The following is a 21,529-nucleotide window of genomic DNA, read 5'->3' on the forward strand; positions in this document are numbered from 1 at the left end:
AGACCACCTCGTTACACCGTTGAAACTATCCAGGCTGCCATCCATGCTGAGCGCTGTGTACAGTTTGCCTCTGCTCATTTCACAAAATCATTAGAATCATTCATTAAGTTTGGAAAAGACCTCTAAGATCATCAAGTCCAATCTTGAGGAAAAAACAAGACATATTCAGGGAAGAGCGTAGCTATGATACAGCCTCTCCATTTTCCATGTTGGGCTGATTATCTGCCTTGATTATTTAGATTAGGATCTCATCAAGGCAGAGACAGTCTCCTGCAAAAGCACCTTTCAGCACGAGGCGCAGAAAATGCCTCCAGGTGACACTCCAGCACAAAGCAAGGAGGTGGCATGACAGCAACATGAAAGATTTCGGCAACCTCTTTGGACAGGAGGCTCATAAAAGTGTATTATTAATACCAGGAAACACTCTACTTTCTGTCTAACTTCAGCTTTGGGTCCATATTTATTTCCTCTTAGCACTGCTTTAAGTCTAGCAGACTGAAATACAACAAACACACTCCACTGCTCATCTGCAAAACCTCACTAAGAGGATTGTGATCTGCAATCGGGGGGCACCCAACTCTGGGCTGGGGGTCCCCATCCCACCTCTGCCTGCTCCCCTTTTCCAAGCCACCACTCTGCAGGGTTGTCCCACGTCCGTGAGGTTGGATGCTTGTCTCCCATCAGCTTCCCCATCTCTTCCTTGACCCATCAGCACAATAGCTATGAACGTTGCAATAAGAATCTAAGCCTTTATGTTGAATTAATTAATTTCCTTTATTTATATATAGGAAAGGCAATAAAAGAATATGATAGTATACGCCAGAGATTTGATCCCAAGCGTCCTCTCTAGCAGACTTTCGGCTCACTTTATCCATAGCACTGTCTGTGCTTTGCCTATTCCTCCACGGCAACCCAATATTCCCACCCCAATGCCCCACGGTCAGGATTAGGCCCTGCACCCAGGACCTAAGGCACAAGTCTCTGCCACTTGAGCTAGAGATCTCTACTACAGGCGCAAGGGAGGAGCAGGCAAGGACAACGGCTGGGGAGGGACATGGGAGGGAGCCGTGGTCCTCTAGACGTGCTGCCTGGGGCTTGGGTTGGCCTCCCGCCACCAAGATCAGCCCCCGACCCATTACTGATTTATATAATACATTGGTTTACATAGTATGTATTTATATTGGGTTGATATAATATATCTGGTGGGCTACTCTCCTGGCAAATCAGCATTTTAAAAAAAATAGCTAGTGGGTTTAGGGGGGCTCTGTCATTTGCTGCTCAAGATCAAGGTATCCCAAACAAAAGCCCGAGTTTTAAAGGGCAGATCCAGCCCAGAAAGCCATGAGATGACAGCAGCAGAAAGAGGCTAACCAAGTCCTAAAGACACATCTGGAAAAACAGCTGTGTGTCTGGGCCTGCTGTGTACACTAACAGCATCCGGAGGTCACCAGTAACACAACAGGGCTTTGCTGGAGCCCCAAAAACTCTCTTGGCTGGAGGGGTTTGTGCCCCTCTGTCTCTTTTGGGTGCTTTGCTGCATAAAACCCTCTGGTCCACCTGCCACTGCTCACTGTGACCACGCAGGCTTGCAAGCTCACTGCCCCACCAGATCAGCATTGCCACGTTGGCTGCTCAGCATTTTTCAGCCTTTTCAGCTGCCTTCTACCTTTAGAAGTGTGTCAAGGTGGGTTCTCAAAACCACATTAAAAAAAAAAACCACAACAACCAAGCAGAGGTCCCCCCAAAACCGACTCAGCGCCACGGGAAGGGCTGCAGACGGGATGGGCATGGGACATCTCCACCCCTGGGACCCCGCTGGGTCCGTCTTCATCCCCGTCCCCGTCCCCGTCCCCTCCCCAGGCTGGAGGCATGGCTCACAGCAGGCAAGACACGGCTACGCTGAAGCAAAAGGGCACTTCTCCGAGCTGTCGGCAGCTGCTCATCTCCGCGTTAGCTTAGTTACATTAAGGCGTGAAGACCAAGTGCATAGGAAGCGGTGGGACCCTCCGTGCGCCTCCAAATCAGCCCCTGAGTCCTTTTCCATTGAAATGTTCCCCAAATCCTCCTCCAAGATGCTCGCTGTCATCAGGGTGAGGAAGAGGAGCCTCTGGCTTTGGGTTGGCCCCGTGGACGTTGGCTATCTGGTTTAACCTGTTGGCTAGAAGACGAGTCCATGAAAGGAGCCGGATCCACCTCCGCCCGCTGCTGGGCTGCAGCCCCCCGACGAGCTGTCATCATCCTTGTCCCTGTCAAGGTCTCTCCACCACAGCGGGGATTTCGGCAAGGCGGAAATGTAGGCGGCTCTGTTCCTCGCTTCTTTTTCCTGTTCCTGGAAGAAGGAAGGGGGAGAAATAACACAAGGATATCTGCAGCTAAATGACGTGGGTGGGGGGATGCTCCCACCTTCCCCAAAGAGCCAGGAACCTGTTTGTTTGCCCCTGGGAGCCTCCTCCAAATTAAACCAGGGCGAGAAAGCCACGTGGCCATCTCTAGAGCTCAGCAGGAGGGATACAGAAAAGCATTGCATCTCTCCAGCGATCAAAAAACAGCCCTTCCATGTCACCTCTAGGAGAAGAGGGACCCCTCAAATTCCCCTGGGTGCTGCTCATGTCGCATGGGACACTGCTGTTTGGAAAGCATTGAACCCCACCGGTTGAATGAAATCCATCCGAGTTTGTATTCCCAGCTCGCCCATCTTTCCCAGGTACTTAGGAGAAAATTTCAGGCAGAGCTGCCTGGGGCGGGCAACAGCAAGTCAACCCCGAGCACAGCCACGAGGCGTCTCGCACCAACCTCAACGCCCTGGTTTCATCGGGAAACTGCAGCCTGGGTGCTAAAAACTAAAAAGGGTTTTGGCTTCAGGGGTATCTGCACATGCGGATTTATTTGCGAGACGTGACCCTGCTGCTGCCCAGATGGGTGGGAACGTGGTCCGTGAGTTGGGCAGCTGCAGGATCGCCCCCTCCTGTGCACGGCAGCGGGAGTTACCTGCAGGTAGAGGATGTTATCTTTGGAAATGGCTTCCATCAAGTCCTTATGGAGGGAGGGTTCGCCGTGCAGGCGGCCGGCCTCGGCCAGAGCCTCGTGCAGCGGGCAGCTCTGCCTCCCCGGCCGCTGCCTGTAGAAGAGGACGTAGGCAGTGTCCTTGGGGAAGAAAGAGGTGACGTTGCTGACCGATTCGAAGGAGGAGAAGGAAACTCTGGTGTCGTTGAAGAGGTACCACTGGATTTCAAAGTCCAACTGCTTGTCAGGGGCCAGTTTCGGTGCCCCATCGCGGGGCTGCCCGTGAGGGACAGTGTCGGTGCACTCCCTGGAGTAGCAGTAGTAGTGGCCACTCTCGGAGGAGATGCCTGAATGTACCACCACGCTGCAGAGGTCATACACAACAGACATGAAGCCACTTCCCGGGGCAGCCCTGTCCTTCCCGCGATGGCAAACCTCCTCGGTTTCCTCCGGGGTGACAAGGACGGGCAGCTTGAGCACCACGGGGATGGAGACGTTGTCCAAGATCTTCTTCCTCTTCATAGTCCGTGGGTCGAAGGAGAACCGCAGCAGCGTGAGGATGAGGTAGTGTGGACCCTCCGTCAGCTCCGCCACCTTCTCGGCATCCTGCAAGGATGCGCATTTCTCACAGTGGTATTTATTCTCTGCTGTCAGTCTCTCCGGGGATAGAAAATAGTTGATTAAATCTGGTACGGATCTGGAGTCCTTGGGAGCACACGCCTGCTCCCCAAAAGCCAAGAGAGGGTCTTTGGCTGCATCCACGCCACTGGCATTGCCACTTAAGGGATTTGCCGCTTCTCCTGGCTCCTGGAAACCCAACGTTTCCACCGGCATCGGCGGGGCTGGAGGGTCTCTGGCCATGGGGGCCTTCCTCTGGATCCAGGGAGACCCCGTAAGCTGGCTTGGGTTTTCAGGAGGCTCAATAAACTGCGGGCCAATTTCTTCCACCGGTAAAACAGACGTGCTCCCACGCATGTGCCTGTCCGGTGGGGGAAAAGCCAGGGACAGGTCTGTGAAGGCTTCTTCTCGGGAGGAGACGTTCAGACACTTCAAGCAGCGGATCTTTGTCATCATTTTACCCCCAAACATCTTCTCAATCAATGTCTTGTTTAAGTAATGATGCTCCACCGCCTGAGACATCAAGCTGGATTCCTTGAGTTTCTGGTATATCCTTTTTCCAGTTTTTTCTTCTTCGTGTAATCTTTGGCAGGGGAAAAAAAGGCTGCATTATGTGGTGATACAATACCAGGAGGTAGTTTCTAAAGTAGGGTTTCTATTCTTCACTCCAGGGAGCTAATCCAGGTTAACCTGTCTGTGCCCAGGGGTCTGGTGCTGTGGGAGGAAGGTGGGGAGGAGTTGGGCAGGATTTGGGAACCTGAGGTTTCCATGTGCCATTGACCCCCCCTGCTTCTAGAGGGATCGCTGGGATACCAGAGATTCAGGATTTCTAGGTAAGAGAAAGGCAAAAATCAACATTTTACAGAGGAGGCTGAGTGGTTTGTCAGGCAAATCTCTAAACTTGGTACAAATCCCTTTGCCTTCAGAGCAAAGGCAGGCATTTTCAAGTTCTGACCTTACCCCTAAGCCAGCCCAACCAGGGTTTTATCAAGGAGCCCCGGACCAGTCTCACCATCTTTCACCCCAAGCCTCCACTCTCCCAACTCGTCCAGGTCCCAGCCGCTTGCCCCGTTTGCACGTGGGTCAGCATTAAACATTACATCGGGTCTAGGGATGCCGTTGTCACCAGGCTCCGAAATCACGGTGCTTGCCACGTACCGGTCCAGCAAGTACTTGAGATATTCCGAGCAGTCCTGCTGAGCACCGGGGGTGAACCAGGGTGGCCAGGAGGCAGAGAGGAAACTCTCGGGTGAGATGGCAGGTCGCTGGCAGCAACACAGAAGAAGGAGAAGTGCCTTTAACCCTCGGGATTTGGTTCTCACTTCACATAGGGGGATGGAGAGGGGAGGGGAGGCTCTTTCTGGCTGCTTCACTGGGAGCAAGATGCGCTCGTGTGCCTGATAAGGTCCCCTTTTTTTCCCCTACAAAGGCTAATCCCAGTGCACAGGAAGACTTGCTCGGTTTGCTGCAAGCCAGGACGGTAAGGATGAATTTCAGCCATTATTTTACATATACTTCTATAGAATATCCACATGTTTATTTCTTCCTTCAATTTTAAAATGTTTTATTGGCCTGACCCAGAGACTTCTACTTAATTCAGCCTGAATTTAATTTGATGCTCCATTTAATTTGATCAGGATCTCTCACCAAATCCTTTCATAAAAAAAAACAACAAAGCAAAAAATCCACTAAACTTCCACCCATTATTCTGATCACTGCAGGGAGGTAATCTGCATTACTGGATAATGTAATCTCTGCTGTTAGGAAGCTGCTGTCTAATTAACATGGAAAAAGACCCATGTTTGGCAAAGAAGTGAGTTTAAGAACAGCCCAAAGAAGGAAAAAAACTAGAAGGCTATTAGGAAATTGGCAGGAAAATATTAACCATAAACTACACAACAAGCAAATATGCTTCTGTATTTGCTCATCACAGATCACAGACACCCTTACCTGACATCAAAAACTAGACTATTCTATGACCAAGTATTAAATTTAACAGGTTGTCTATATTTTTCCTCCAAAAGTCATCTGTAATGACATAATACCACAATGCAACAAGCCAGCTCTGTCAGTCAAGGCTTGGAAAATGGAGAAGCCCAGATGACTAGTTTCACACCAAGGGAAAATTCACTGGACTTTCAAAATCATGTGTTTCTAGGGACAGAAAGTTATATTTCCAAGAGAGGAGCTAGATATGACGTAGCTGTATCTCCAGGAGTCATTCGTATTAAAGTTCATGTTTGTCAAGAAAGCTTTCATAATTAATTTAAGGGTGTTATTTTTATTTTACTTTCCCTCACATACAGAGGATTCAAAGCATCTGAAATCTAAGGGGGAGGGGGTTATTATTATTCTTTTAACAAAACCACTTTTAAGGCAATTGTCATTGATTGCTTGTGCTTTGCTGTGAAGCAAGGGGACAAGCAAGCTGCTCCTGTCTTCTTCCTTGTTGCGTAGCAAGGAACAAAAACCTCTGCTTTATACCAACAAGCTTTTCAGCTGGCCACATATATGTAAACTATTACCGAAGGGACTTCATTGTCAAAACGATTAGTTATTTCATCAGTCCAACCCAGGAAGACCACAGGCTGAAGACAGGCAGCCTGGTGTGAACACAGCTCGCTTTCACGGGTGATAGGAGTTGCCTCCTCCACCCCCAAATTAGCCTCTCTCATATAAACAAAATCTGTCCCGTTATAAAAACCCACCACGATCCACAGCTCCTTATCAGCACGTTGGAGTCGGCAGGAAGCAACTTGGAGACGAGCCTTTCCGCAGCCGACAGTCCAAACAAATAACTAGAACATGAAATAATTACCTGACTGTGCTCCAAAAACGCAAAGAGCCACTGGAGCTTTGTCATCAGGGGCTGGGAGTTGCCCTCGGTTAAATTCAACACTGAATGCCGAAAGCTGCAAAAGAAAAGCAGAGATGCAAACCATAAGATGGAAAATCAGTGCAGGACACGCAACGCCGGTATGATGAGCAACGCCTGGAGCAGTCTTGAGTGGGAGCAAGGGAGCAAAAACTCACTCCGAAGCCATGAAAAGAGACTGTATGATGCTGTTCATGTAGCACGTGTTTCCCAAGTTAATTAACCCAATCTTTCCTGTCTCTGATTTGGATGCCAGGCGTGGGTAGAAGCAGGCCAGCTCGTTCTTCTGGGAGGTCCAAGCATTTTGTCCCAAGAGATGTTTAATCCGGTCTTCATTTGGAATAGGAAGAGCCTTGGAAAGAGAGATTTGTGTTACAAATCGTTATCTTTCCATGTGAAGAATTAGTAATGGGCAACAGCAAAACTCCACTGCTAGAGGTGTTCATGCAACTCTTTTCCCCTGCTCTTCACATGAACACGCATCCATGCAAGGAAGTGTTTAGCTGCTAGTATTAGTCCTTTAGAGGCATTCAAGATTAAAGCTATAGCTAAAACCCACAGGCTCAATCAGGACTTCTGCAGGCCCACCATAAGAAAAGTATCTTCCCTCAACTTGCCTACGTGGGTCTCAAACTCAGAATTTTAAGCCCTTTATTGTACCACAATTCGAGGTGTTGAGTTTAGGACATCCCTACTAGTAGGACAGTCCCTCTGTACTAGGCTGCAAACTAAGATGCCATTTCCACGTGGAAAACAGAAAAATGGCTGAGAGGTGCGTATCTTACTTTAACTGCTTCTAGGACTGGTTCGTAGAGATCTGGAAATCCTGAGAAGCGGAAGAACATGCAGTGGATGAGCTCGGCCAGCTGCTCCAGGGAGCTAGTGGCAGAGTTGGAGTCCTCCTTCTTCAGAGAGGCCACCAGCCTGGGGATGTGAGGCAGCAGCTGGAAAAGGAAAATTCATTACATCAAAAATGGCTCTAATTACTCGCAGAGCTTTAACACACACACAGGGGAATGAAATTCACTCTCAGGCAGAAAGGACAGTCAACAGGAGTTGACTTCAGTCTCATTCTGGACTTCATCCTTCACCCTATGAACTCAACAGCAGCTCTTCTGTTGACGTTAGTAGTGCAAATGCTATAGACCTCAGAGGGTTTCATGTTGCATGACACCTGCAGGTTTGTGCTGCTGCTTCGCTGTGCTGTGAATACCATTCTCTGTGCAGATCAATCTCTACTAAATCACACACCCACGGTGGAAAGGAGCGTTATATGCTGACTGCCAAGTGCAGGGATTCAAATCTACAAGACAGATGAATTAGCCTACAAGAAGTGTTGTCTGGTGTGCTATATTTTATTTTATACTGTATAAACTAAACTGGAATTGGTACAGTCGGGTGGATGGCGACAGGCATATAAACAGCACATTTGTTATTTTGCTTTCATCTAGAAAATTTAAAAATTAACAAGCAGATGCAAATGCAAATGATACATTGCTCACGGGCACCCTCTGCTGACCCCACAGCTGCACAGAGAATTAATAACCTATTTCCAACTCCACAGATGTGCTAGAGTGTCCCTGGGCACTTTTGCAACCTTTTTCATATTTATATTCTATGTTATTTTTAACCCAGAACAATCCTGGAGTAAAGTCTCAGGATCCCCAGTCCAGCCATTTCTCTTCCTGCCTTCGGCTTCCTCTCTTCTTTCTCTCTCTCCTTCTTTCTGCTCAAAGTGTTGGAGATTTTAACAATTTTCTTTCCAACAGGAAGCTTTTTTGGGGGAAGCAAATGAATCTCAGTACCATTTTACACATCAATATTTTGCCAAGCTGTGATGGGAACCATTCTCAAAACCTTTCCAAAGTGCCAGGGCAAACACAAGAAGATAAGAAGCAAGACAGGTTTTTGCCCTGTTTTTAAAAAATAGGGGAGGAAATTTATGCTTGCTGGGCTGCAGATGGAAACTTCAAGCCAAGAGTAACCTACAGCTTTTGGAGTGTTTCAAAATTTGGATGCCCAACTGAAGACAATCCATTGGAATGACCCTATTTTTAGAAACCAAAGAATTTCTCAAGAAATTCAGGCTCATTTAAAGTGTCTCCAGCTGAGGAATGAAAAAATATCAGTTGAAAATGTTGGCTAGCTTTGCTTTTTTCCAGCCTTATCTGTTTATTCTGTGAATTTTAGGTGAAAAGCCAAATGTCAGGGCTTTAATGAAAAAGTATAAAATCAAACATTAATAGGAGTAATTTTCCATTACTGCTTTTATCAGGTTAATCACTGCAAGCATGCCTTTGCCTTTAGCTTTGCTTTTTTATTACAGCATTCCAGGGGCAACGCCAGTGAGAAGCGGAGCCGTGCGTTAGTGTCAACAGCAAGATAAAATACAAAATATCACTGTGGAAATGAAAAGAGGAGATTCAACTGCTGCTAAAAGTGGTTTTTGCTTTTAACAGCAGAGGATTCATGAAGTGGAAGTGTTCGGATCCAGTCTCCCAGTCCATTGTGCTGATGCTGTGCAATGCTTTGAAAGATGACCTATCACTTCAAGAAATGGTAACGGGTGCTCATATGTCGGTGACAATTTGAAGTCACGTGTGGGATGGGGCCCACTGAGTCCAAAGGACAGTCAGGCACCTGCTTAGGAAACAGCAAAGGCTGTTTAAGAATATATTCCCTGTCCTCCACTGCCTGAGCACTCCGAGACGCTCTCAATGCAAAGGTTTCACCGAACGCATCCCAAAGCCAGAGTGGCAACATCTACCACACCTCAGCTGAAAGGATGGGAACAACGTGGGGCCATATCTTCTAAACCTGCCCGTGAAACTACATCCCAAACCAGCCTTAGGGTCAGCGTAGCCCCACTCACTTTCCTGTCCCAGGCCACCCCTCCACCTCCTCTCCTTTCCTTCTCCAGGCAAAGGCAATAGTGCAGGTTTGTGGTTGGCCCACGCCCAGACCAAGCTGGGCAATACTGACCATCAGGATTTTCTGCCAGGTTCGCTTTCACCTGGGCTCCTTTTACAACGCAGTTCAGCTGTACAAATGGCTCAGCACAAGGGATAAGCAAGAGGTCTAAGAGCAAGAGCAGGGAAGAGGGGAACCTCCTCTTCTACCTGCAGGGCTGGCAAAAAAACAGGTTAAAATGACTGCAAGAGCACTACTGCCGCTGCTGATGAGACCCTCGGTGTGGCTTGACGGGCCATCCGATATATTTGCATTAACTGCATCCTCGGCTGGTGGGCTTTGAAGTTGAGAGAGGACCATGGGGATGCACTTGCCCATAGAGATCGCTCCTCCAGCTGGTGGGGCACCGCAGAAAAAAAAAGTGGAGCATGCACACACTGCACACATTTCAAATCTGGAAGCGCCAAGCCCCAACCAGCTTTATACTGATTTATCCCTGGAGTTGAGCCATCCAGCTGGTAAGCCTGAAGAGAAATTGGAGGAACCATCAGAGGAGAAAGCAAAGCTTGACTTCTCATCTGCACCTCACTTTCTGACGCAGGGTGATTGTTCTGTCTGTGGCAACCAACTCCTTTTAGGCTCAGGACTTGCCTCTGCATCTCAGCGCCGGCTCCGTGGTGCCCAAAAAGCTGTTTGGGCTGCAGGAGAGGCTACCTGCAGCTGCCAGGACAGGCTACAAGTGGATGGACAGGGTTTGGTTTACATCACTCGGTGAAATCAAGCAGATGAGGGAAATATTCCCCAATATCTCAGCCCCTTAGGTTCCCTCCCACCCATGTTGTCCCACAGCATCATTACACTCAGGGCAATGCCCTCATCTGGGTGCCGGACGCAGCCTTACCAAGTGAAATGCCTCGTGGGAGTGCTGGAAGCTCAGCAGCATGTACTGCAGGACGGACAAAGCGCCCTCTCTCACGATGGGGTACAGCAACTTGGAGAAGACCTGGTGGGGGACAAAAAAAAAAAAAAAGCAAATGAGAAGGCAGGATGGCACTGCAACACGCAGGAGAAGGGGCTGGCAGGAAAGAGAGGCACTGAGCATCTGCCACGGCTGCTGGGCTGTTCCTACGCCACGCTGGATGTTGAAGGAAGCAGCCTGCAGCCAGGTCTCCAGAGTCATCTCCTTTCCAGAGCACGGCCTCAGAGCATCCTAAAAATACCGCCTGGGTTATCTTCACTCTTGCAGGCTTCTGCAATGCCTGGCACAGTGTCCTGGTTTCAGCTGGGATAGAGTTAATTGTCTTCTTAGGAGCTGGTACAGCGTGTTTTGGATTTAGTGTGTGAATAATGTTGATAACACACGGATGTTTTAGTTGTTGCTAAGTAGCACTTATCCTAAGTTAAGGATTTTTCAGTTTCCCATGCTCTGCCAGCAGGTGTACCAGAAGCTGGGAGGGACCATGGCCAGCACAGCTGACCTGAAGTAGCCAAAGGGATATTCCATACCATAGAACGTCATGCTCAGTATATAAACTGGGGGGAGGTGGCCAGGAGGCACAGATCGCTGCTCGGGCATTGGTCAGCGGGTGGTGAGAAATTGCATTGTGCATCACTTGTCTTTTCTTGGGGTTTATCTTTTACTATATTCCTTTTCACTATTATTATTATTATATTTTATTATTGTTAGTATTACATTTTATTTTACTTTAGTTATTAAATCATTCTTATCTAAACTGCAGGGACAGCACGGCCTCAGCGCTCGGCCCCCCCAAAAATCACATGTTATTTTAAGGGCTGTGTCCCTTTCCTATGCATTAACAATGAAAGGAAAGATAAAGAAAAGCCAGAGATGCTTGGCTGCTCTCCCACTGCTCAATGCATGTGGGGGATCACAGGGACAAATGCAGTTATTTATGCAGATAACGTTCCAATACTGATAATTATAGTCTTGATAACTCCTATGGTGACTCCCACTGCGGGCTCACCCAGGTGTTATCCCCCTTATAAGAAGGAGGGAACAGCAGGACCACAGCATGGAAAATGCTTTTGAAGTGGCAACCAATTTCAGCACTTGGTCACACGGTTTTCAGAGAACGGCAAGTACTCACCGCTGAAACACGTGATGGCAACGGCAGTGGGGGCTTTATCTGCGCTGGTAAATGAACTAAGGCCAGGGTACAGGCTTTAAAACTGACCTGTGACAGTGTGGACTGTTAACATGCTCACTGGTATGTATTTTGCCCGTGCCAACCAGCACTGATCCAGGCAGAGCTGAAGGAGAGCGTGTCACGCTCCCAAAGGCAGGTTTTACAAGAGCTCCATAGTTCGGGAAGGATAGTGTTTGGTTGGCTTGAAAATCCTTGGCTTCTTTTATTTCATAACCTTTAAGATATCAGTACCTCTGCACACCAAGACCTAAAGAACTGTGGGTCGTTCTGGAGGACATCGTTCCTAGCTGCAAAACCAGCGTCAGCCCACCACCCCATACGCAGCAATGCAGCATTCGCAGAGGGTGCCGGGGACACAACGGTCCCTCCAAACCCCCTTGGGACATGCTCTTTTCTATAAAAAAAGCATGCTCTTTTCTATACATCTGAAGTCACCTCTCGCCCTCATTCAGTTGAAAGGCAAGAAGACATCTCAGGTGCAAGCAGAAGTCTGTTGTTCACATTCATATTTAAAAGACCCCACTGACCTTTTCAATTTTCGAAAGAGTAACTTCAATCAAGATGCTGAACTTTTTCACCGCAGCCAAACCCTTCAGCAGAGCAATGATCCACTTGTCTATGTTCTTTCCCAGGGGCCAGGACACCCAGTCGATCATCCTGAAATGAAATACAAACTTTTAAGGTAAACTTAATGCACATATTGTGAAAGCCAAGCTCAGCTCTGGGTTTAACCTCCTCCAAATTTGTGTCTAGTCAGTGGATGACCAAGTAAGAGATGGGCCCTTCCTAAGGCATTTTACATGTTATTCAAAGCACAACAGAGCCTGAAATGGAATTACCCCAATGCCATTATCACACTGTGGTTCATCAGAGGACCAGACCCAAGTCCATAGAAGAAAGCAGGGATTTCTTCCACTAACTTCAGTCAACTTGAGTTCAAGTTTTTAACACTGGTATGGTGTTCTATATACCACCTGCAAGAGGTGTTGATCAAGGTCTCCGCATTGTCACCATTAGAAAACAAGTGACACTGGTATGATCTCTGCATTGTTACTGGTAAGGAAAAAACACTCAGATTCAGATCTTTTCGTTCTCTGTGTGGGAAACATTGATTTCCAGAATCACATTTTAAAAAAAATACTGGTAACCCTAATAGAAGCCAGATATTCCTGAATGACCCAGCTAACAAATTTCAACTATAGCCACACAACCAACATGTCATCATGTTTCTGCAAGTAATAAGTACTTTACAGAAGCCACTCATAAAAAACCAACCTCAGACTAAGTGATGACACACTGTTGCTGTTTAAATTTAATGTTAAACAAAAACGGGAAGCAACTAAGGATCTCCAAGGGTCAAACTTTGCTAAGCATTTCAGTACCTTTGATTTGAAGATATCACAGATCTTCTGTCTCCCACATCAGTCCAGCTATCTTACCCAGTCAGTCCCTTTTGCTTATCAGCCTGTATCTCGTGCAAGGTACAGGAAGGGAACACAGATAACTAACCACCACAAGGCAAAGAGCAGGAATAAGTGAAGTCTACGAGGAACTAGAAAAATAAAAGGCTAGTCAGTAAAGAAAGCTTGAAGAGCAGAATATGTTGGGATGTTGAGAAATACCAAAAGTCAAGCCAAGATGGATAATAAAGCAAATACCAGAAAAGCTTCCACAGACATTTGCATCAGAGGAGAATAAGGAAAGCCATGCAATCACTGTATACGGAGGATGTGATAGAGATTAAAGATATGATATGGCCTCTAGATGTGAATTCCAAACTAAACACATCCTCTGCCTCCATTTTCAGCAAAAGGAAGGAATTGATCAGGGTGACAAAGAGGAGGCAGATAGAAGGTTTGAGAATGGAAACAAGAGCAAGGACAGCTGATATGAAAGGGAAACATGAAGAGTTCATGAACTCCAAACAAGGCGTTGGTGATTTCCATCATGTAATATTAAACTCTGGTAGGTTTTAATGACTCTATAAACTTTGGCGTGGTGTTTTATGATGACAGGCAATGAGGGGATGACTGGGAAGAACAGATAGCGTGTCACAGGGGGTTACCATAGGTGCCAAAGTCAGCTTTGTCAGGATGTATGAATTTCTAGTCAAAGGACAGAAGTAGATCATATCTAACTGGCTATCTGAAAGGAGGTTGCAATCTTCAGGATCTAATGATGTTAGCACAAACATCCTGAAGATGGCGGTGAAATCTCTGATGATGCAAAGTGGGGAGGCATCAAACAACAAAAGACGAGGATCAAGGTATCATGAGGAAGACCCTGAGGATTAGAAATGCAGAACTGGGAGGAAATGTATTGATTCAAAATGCATGCAAGGCACAAGAAATGGAAGCTATGTGATGATAACTCATCTGCTTGAAGACAACCAGCCAGGCACCAGGTGATTACAAGTTCCCAGTGTAACCATAGCCATGGAAAAGACCAGCACCATGCTGTGGTGCAGAAGAAAAGGTGTTTTCTATGGCAAAACAATGACCTCAAGCTCTTGTCCAAGGCCGTGATGAACCGCACCTGGAACCTGGTGCTCAAAGGTCACCATCGGTGTTCAAGACCAATGAACTGAAGTGGGAGCAGGTGTTGAAAAAACCTGTTAAGGTGGTCAGGGAAATGAAGAACACTTCCTGCAAGAAAAGCTTAAAATAACCTGGCTTGTTTAGCACAGCCACAGGAAAGCAGAGATGGGAAGGGACTGTTCTGCCTGCATACACTGAAGGAATAAACACCAGGGAGGCAAAAGGGCTATCTCGGCTATTTATGTTGGCATAAGATCAAATGAACTATAAGATGGCCAGAAATACGTATGGGCTGGCTATCAGAAGAGAGATTTGAACCATTAAAGCAACCCAGTGGTAGAACAGCTATGAAAGAAGAGCAGTGGGAGCAAAAGCCCTTCCTGCTTTGAGGGGTGTAGTTGAACATTCATGAAAGGGGTCTGTAATGTCAATGCCTATAAAGCAGGGAGACAGAACCAGAGATCCAAAGGTCCCTCTTCGCCCTATCTTCTTTTACACAGGCATAAAATAACCTTGTCCGCTTTAAGCTATTTTTTACCAGCACTAGTGGCTAAGTTACAGTCCTGCCTGCTGTCTGCCTGCGTTGCTACAGTAGGAAGAAATTACATTTTAATTTAATTTACTTTCCACAATGCACAATCCACTAATGTTTTTGAAGCCAGGGCCCTAATTTTCCAAAGGAGCCATTGATTTGGTATGCTACACTTTTAAAAGCTCAGATCCTGATTTCCAGAGGTAGCAAGTGCCTGCATTGCTGTGTGACAGCAGGTGCCTTCTTCATCTGGACCTGGGCTCTTTGAAACAGATACACCCCCAGGAAAAGAAAAAAAAAAAATCAGCGAGTACTTCTGAAGTCATGGATGCACATTGATAGAGTCTATCTGAAAAGAGACAAACTCTAAAAGAAACTCTCTAAAGGAGATTGTGGTGTACACTTATACCAGCAGGTGCCAGGCTTGCTTTTTTTTACCACTATTTGCTCTTTAAACACTTGATCAGAAGCTCCACCCCACGCCCAGTTTATTCCCCTGCTACCAACTCCCAAACCTAAACTTTGGAGGAAGAGACTTCTGTATGTGACCAGTTTGCCAGGGATCCTAAGCGGAAAGATCTTTTCAACCAGGACATTTTTCTTTGATTTTCTGGGCATGGAGCACACGCTCATCGAAAGGCCGACAGTCGTGAAGTTTTCTGGGGCACCCGTCTGCTGTAAACACGCTGCCAAAACTTCCGCATTTCTCCTAAATGTTCTTAATTACATTTTGCAGGCATTTGCTTAATGTTTGGCTAATTCTGAGTAATCATTTACTCATCCTTCTGTGTGACAAAGAATGTTTTAAGGAATGATGTAATTGACTTTGCAACCTCTATATTTAGACACTGGTGCTCTTAGAAGATTTATTGCCTGGAGCTCGCAGCTGCAGGTTACCAGAAGGAGAAAAAGATGGAGAAGAGGGTTAAGAACTGAACTGATAACTTAATCTTTTGTCTTGGGTTGCTCTGGACTCTGGGAAAACCATGACCTTCCCCAGCAAGTCAAAAAGAAGCAATGATGTCCTTCTGAAGGGAGATGGGAATCAACATGAAATTCTGTAAAGGAGATTTTTGTGAAGAAAAGGCTCTCAACAGCTTCTGGAAAAAATCAAAACTCTTCAAGATTTCTTATGTTGGGCATCCCATAACACTACTTATTTCTAAGAAAAAAGAAATATAAACCAAAAAAAAAAAAACAATAAATAAAAAGTCTTTATTCTAGTTCTCTGCGCCCTCAGGGCTGGAAAGAAGGATCCAGAAATTCCCTTTTTTCCCCCCACACTCCTCACTAGACAGCACCAGCCAAACTGGTTGGGATAAAACCACGCAAAGGAACTGAGTGCAGCTTTGGTGCAGGTTTTTCTCCGAACTGAGAATGACATTCACTAATGCAGCTTCTCCTACCTGCCAATGGCCGTCATCATTTGCACATCAGTGATGCTGTCATCGTTGGTTAGGTTTCTTATGACGCCATCCATGAGCTCCAGAGGGACAAACTGGACCACACTGGCCAAGGCGTTGGATGGCGCTTCCTGCTCCTCTGCAAGAGATGGATGAGCGCCAGCGATGAAGATGTTAGTCGCCGGGAAAACCAGGCACATGAGGTCATTTCTCATCTCTAAAAGCCAAATCATTTCTGCCTACGTAAATGGAGCGGATAGTCAGCTGGTGTAAATGAGCAATGCAGAGTCCACACTTAGCTGCGCTAGGAGGACAATTTCCCAAATCCCAATGTAGCACGTAATGAGGTTGGGTCATAGCAGATGGGCTGTTGCATGAAGCCATACGCAGCCCAAAGGGAGGAAGAGATCACAGGCACAAGAGCGTTCTTGGGTCAACCCCAGGTCCCAGATTTCCTCTGCGTGCTCTCTTTATACTAAGTACTGCAAATAAATAACTGCAATGGGATGCAATTGCAGGTTTGCCTGCCTGGAGCACCCTCCAAAGGATGAGGCTTTCATACAGAGGGCACTGAAAAACCCATCTCCTCATGGGCTGAGGAATAGCTGGAGCAGGAGCTCACCTGCCGGTAGAGAGTCCAGCCTTTCATAGCATTGGTACCCCCAAAAATCTTCTGAGACCCTCTGCAATAACCTAAAGGCCCCAGAAGTTGGATAAATATCTTCTGTCCCACCTTAAGGTATGACCACCCTCCAGAGAGATATTAGTGCTTCCTACCTCTAGATCGGTGAGAAATAACTCCTTAGCTTTGTCCCTAGTTTCTGGTAAGGAGCAGGCTGTGGGGTCCCATCAAGTCAGCCATAAGAGAGTGACATTTCTCAAAGCTTTCAAGTCCCACTCTAACCAGCTGCAGATAAGGTGCTTTCCATTAAGCCCAGCTGATACCAGAAAGTGCTGAACACACAAATTTGTGCTGCAAATATTTCAACCCAGTTAACAACTCCTGTGTACAGACTCTGTGTGGTTTCAGGGGATATTGTTTCCCTAGCTTAAAGCCCTGGGTAGCTTTTAGAGATGCTTGTTTATTGTATTTCAGCTGTGGCTGCATTTCTGGAGTGGATGAAAACCATGCAAGATGTCAGACTAATCAAATTTGACTTCATCAGAGCCAATATTTACATTCCCAGCCTTTTTTTTTTTTTTAATTACCTGTTGAAGAAATGATAGTGAACAGCTCCTTCAAAGAGGGCAGGATGGCTGAGGTCTGAGTCCTCCAGATCCTCTGCAGCAGACCGCTCACTTTGTTCACCTGCTCCAAAAACTCCATGATGTCCTCTTCCCCCTCGGAGATGCACTGGAACTGCCCGATGCACCGGATCAGCTGCTGACAAAACAAGACCTGGTGTTTGCCCGTGGGAATGCACTGAGGATGTTGGGTTAAGAGTTTGCTGATCTTCGCGCATTGCTTGGGGCTGGGCCTCTCGCAGACTTTCCGGAGCACCTCGATCCTCAATAAGCTGAAGATGCTGTTTGCTGATGGGCTTTCCAGGACAAACTGCAGTCCTAATTGGATATAATCGAGTACGTAATGGCTTCTCTTCCCCAGAGGTCCATAGCCTTCCTGGAGGAGACTCAGCAGGAAGCGAACGTTGAAGAACTCCTCAAATTCCTCAGGGTGGTAGTGGCCGTAGACCTCCAAAACCTCTTTCCCAATCTCTCTTTTATACTTGGTGTCCCCCGTGAGATAAAGCTTGGTAGACAGCTCCAGCATAGACCAGCATTGCTCGCTGTCCATGGGCTGCTTTGCTGCCTCAATGACGCGCCTCACGAGCCCTTGCTTCACATTGTTGGGGTATGAGGACATCACCACGGCTTCCAGTATTTTATCCATCTCTGCTCCCAGCTGCTGAAAGAGAGGAACAGAGCAGCAGATTAGTTCAAGCAGCGTCTGCTGAGCTTTCAAACCCAGGTTGGCAAAGGACATCAAAGAAGCAGAGCTTGAGAGCTGTCTAGGACCACTATGAAGATGATAATTCTTGTGCCCTTTTCATGGAGACATCCAGAAAATTTTCCACTCTGGTGATGTTTGACTGAGACTAAAGCCCCCAGACTGAATGAATACACAAAAATACAGAACTTCAACAGACTAATCACACATTTGAGCACTTTTGTCTTGTAAACAACCAACTGCAATCTTACACTTGACCCTAGGGATGGATGAGCTTCCTCTCCTCTATGGGTTCAGCAACTCAGCATCGTACCCCATGTTTCACAAAATCCAGTGCCCACTGGAGACAGCCTGCCACAGACCACAGAGGGGCTGCGTGGGGAATTAGGGGAGCCAAGGTCTTCCACTGGCGACTGCTGGCTCAGGTGTCCTCAAGAGGCGAAGATGCTCCCAATGGTTGTCTTTGCATTCAGGGAAGGAGAGAAAAGCCCTGGGAAGCAGAGATGGGATTGCAGCCTCTCTGTGCAATAGCAGGGGTGTACGTCTGACATTTAAGCCGTGCTGCCAGCCACTCCGGCTGAGTGGTGCAGTCTTGGCTGCTCCCCAGGGACCTGCTGCATTTGTATGCAGGACCAACGCGAGAAGGGAGAGAAAATGCAGAGTCAGGAAAAGTTTCCCATTCGTCACGGCCCGAATTCACCAGCAATAAAGCGTTAGAGGAGAGAGTGCTTAAAAAAACCCCTAAGGATTTCCCTGGAAGAACTCAGAACAACATTTATAACCAGGTGTTGGATGTACTACTACACAAGAAACCCCGTTACAGAGTGATAAAATTAGACAGACAGGATTTCTTAAAACATATTACAGGGACTGTATAAAGGCTCACCCACCGCGGGTCCCCCCAGTGCGGTGCGCTGCACAAATACATGTTTGGAGAACGTCCGTTCCTGCCTATAGCCTGAAACAATCCATGCGGGAGGGAGAAGGAAGGTATGTATCATCTTCATTACCTAAATGAGGGATCAAGGCAGGACAGATCCATCCACGTTCATGGGTGTCTGACCAGAATAATAATCACCACCTTTCTGTTCCTCAGTTTCCTAATCTGTGAAATGAGGACAACATGCAGCAATTCCTAGCGGGGTTGGTTGAAACTTCCTTCGTTAGCACTTGGAAAGCATTTGAAGCGGGTAATGTTATATTAATGAAAAACATGCACGCAGGTGGCATGTACAAGCATGGTTTTCACAGGTGACATCCAGAAGGGACCTCAGAGGATGCCATCCAAGGACCATCCATCCCCAGAGTAAGCCTGTATGTGAGCCAGAGTGTCTTCTCTCCTGGTAGACAGCTGCTTGCTGGTGGAGAAGAAAAACCCATGCCAGATACAAACCTCGAGCTCTGGCTCGCAGCTACTTGGTTGGGAAGCCTTCCCGTTCGACCACACATCACCTCTCCCCATCATTGCTTCACCCATAATCTCACAGGGTGCAAAAAAATGATACATATATGGTCACCTCCCCATCCAGCAATGACAGCAGCCTATGCTACAATGGCTCTCCAGGCATCACCTTGGCCTTTCTGTCCCCTGCCCGTTGACTCATACAGTTCTCTGTTCATGTGCTGGATTTATTTTTCCCCATCAAACACCACAGGTGCCTTCCCTGCAACAAGCTATGGCAGAGCTAATTCTCCTTATCGCATTATTTTCACAGGATAGAAGACATAAAATGGACTCTTGAGGGACCAGCCTGCATTAAACCAGCAACAAATGAGGACAAGGTAAGAGGAGAGAATAAAAGCCCACAGGTAATGTCTTTTCACCTCAAACAGAAAGTACCACAGTGACAGCAAAGGCTAAAAGCCAACCTGGAGAGCAGATGGGGCTTGCAGACAGACCAGAAATCAGGAGGAGCAGTTGTCCTAGCTGTAGCTCAGTGGTCACCTTGGCCATACAAAGGTTGGCACAGACCTGCCGTCAAGCTCGTATCCCCTTCACCTCCTCTCTGCAGCTTCACAGACTGAGTTCTGACACCCCAGATGTCTGGCAGATAGATAAGGGACCAGGAGGAGACAGGAGGATCTACAGCATTCACTGGTTGTGTCTCACCATTACGTAGTTACTTCCCTGGCACAGCGGTGTGGAAACACCACCCAGGCAGGATGGTCAAAAACGGCTACAGACCTTTTAGACCTAACCCCATAAATTACAACAATCCACAGCCCACTGGTGTACATGGTGTTGGGTGGCCTCGCTGCCTCTCTCGGGGGTGATGGTTGTCCACTGCTGTCCCCTGTATGACTGGGATTTAACTACTTTAGCATTGCCAAACTTCACCCAAATTTTCAATGCAAAGAGTCTACTGCCATCTGAATTTCGAGATAAACTTGCAGCTTCTGAAAGGGCTTGGTTCTTTCTCAGGCTGATCACAGAAGGGGATGTAAGGATGGGTCACCCCAGCCTTGCTGCCTGGAGTGCAACTAGGTCTTGTCTGACATAGTGCAGCAAGGACAAGGCTGAAACAAAATCCCTCCATCGTCAACAGACAAACAATGGAGAATATCTAAAGACTGTAAAGGCAAACCATCTTCCTCATCAGAAAATGTCATAGCGTCTCATATTGACATTAGGACCTTGAAGACACGTGGGGAGAACCACATGAGTTGACCTTGTGGTGGAGGGTCCATGTTCTCCTCACCAGTGAAGGACTTTACAGTACAAGGTTGGACTTTAGGTAACACAGTCCCACCTACATCTCTCCAACTACCCTGGTGTCAGCAGGAGGGGACAAAGAAGACCATGTTTCTGCTGTGTATCAGGGTACACCAAGCTGCTCTCTGGGTGTGGGCCAGACAAAGCCAGGATAGAGGATGCTAGCAAGGGAGCTCCTAAGAAGGAGACATTTATAATATATATTGCAATGTTAGAACTATATTAAAACAACATTCAAGTTGCTTTATAATATGTAATAACAAATATTACAGTCTTAAAACCACACTAAAAGAGCATTCTACACTAAAAGATCATTCACATGTCAAAGGTTAGGAATTAAGATGGCTAATTCAACCCCAGCACAGCTCCAGATGCTTTCAGAGAGATATTATTTAAAGGATCTCATATTAACGTTTTTTTTCCCCCAGGACCTGCCTGGAGGATGAATCAGGATTTGCAGTGAAGGAGACTGTTGTCTGTAAGATCATTGTCTCATTTGTTGTAGAAATTGGAAGTGTGTCATAAATAACCCAGGGAACTGCAGGAGAGCGAAGGACAGTTTCATTGCTGGGCAGCCGAATGCTGCCTTGGAGATCTGGTTCCTGGCTCTCCTCTGTTTAGTACTGGAATAAAGAGACTAAATATTCAGATAATCAGGCTTCTATAATGACTGCTCCTGAAGTGGAACAACCTTTCTGCACTTCATCTTCCTCACTGGCAATAACAACTCACAGAAAAGTTGGAAGGATTGGCTCATTCCTGCTTGTAAAGAGAAGTGAGTTCCTGGAGCACACAAGGATGCTGTAGAAGGTCAAAGTGTTA

The 21,529-nt window shown here is 46.9% G+C and overlaps 1 protein-coding gene across 1 annotated transcript; it reads right to left on the reverse strand.

The window, feature by feature from the left end:
• Nucleotides 1-1,977: 1,977 nt before the first annotated feature.
• Nucleotides 1,978-17,937, reverse strand: USP35 (ubiquitin specific peptidase 35). Its single transcript, XM_075050446.1, has 10 exons — nucleotides 17,256-17,937; nucleotides 16,050-16,185; nucleotides 12,102-12,231; nucleotides 10,308-10,409; nucleotides 7,282-7,440; nucleotides 6,655-6,848; nucleotides 6,440-6,533; nucleotides 4,780-4,886; nucleotides 2,989-4,204; nucleotides 1,978-2,329 (listed from the first exon to the last, which is right to left on the reverse strand). The coding sequence occupies exons 1-10, from the start codon at nucleotides 17,935-17,937 to the stop codon at nucleotides 2,159-2,161; spliced, it is 2,991 nt and encodes a 996-aa protein (XP_074906547.1). The 3' UTR covers nucleotides 1,978-2,158.
• Between the last annotated feature and the right edge of the window lie 3,592 nt (nucleotides 17,938-21,529).

The sequence above is a fragment of the Buteo buteo genome, chromosome 18 (genome assembly GCF_964188355.1).
Source record: "Buteo buteo chromosome 18, bButBut1.hap1.1, whole genome shotgun sequence".
NCBI lineage: Eukaryota > Metazoa > Chordata > Aves > Accipitriformes > Accipitridae > Buteo > Buteo buteo.

Coding starts and splice junctions, on each gene's coding strand:
- USP35 (XM_075050446.1), bottom strand. CDS start 17,937: ATGGATAAAATACTGGAAGCCGTGGTGATGTCCTCATACCCCAACAAT. Junction 16,186..17,255: donor CACTATCATTTCTTCAACAG/GTAATTAAAAAA, acceptor CATCTCTTGCAG/AGGAGCAGGAAGCGCCATCC. Junction 12,232..16,049: donor ATGATGACGGCCATTGGCAG/GTAGGAGAAGCT, acceptor ATTTCATTTCAG/GATGATCGACTGGGTGTCCT.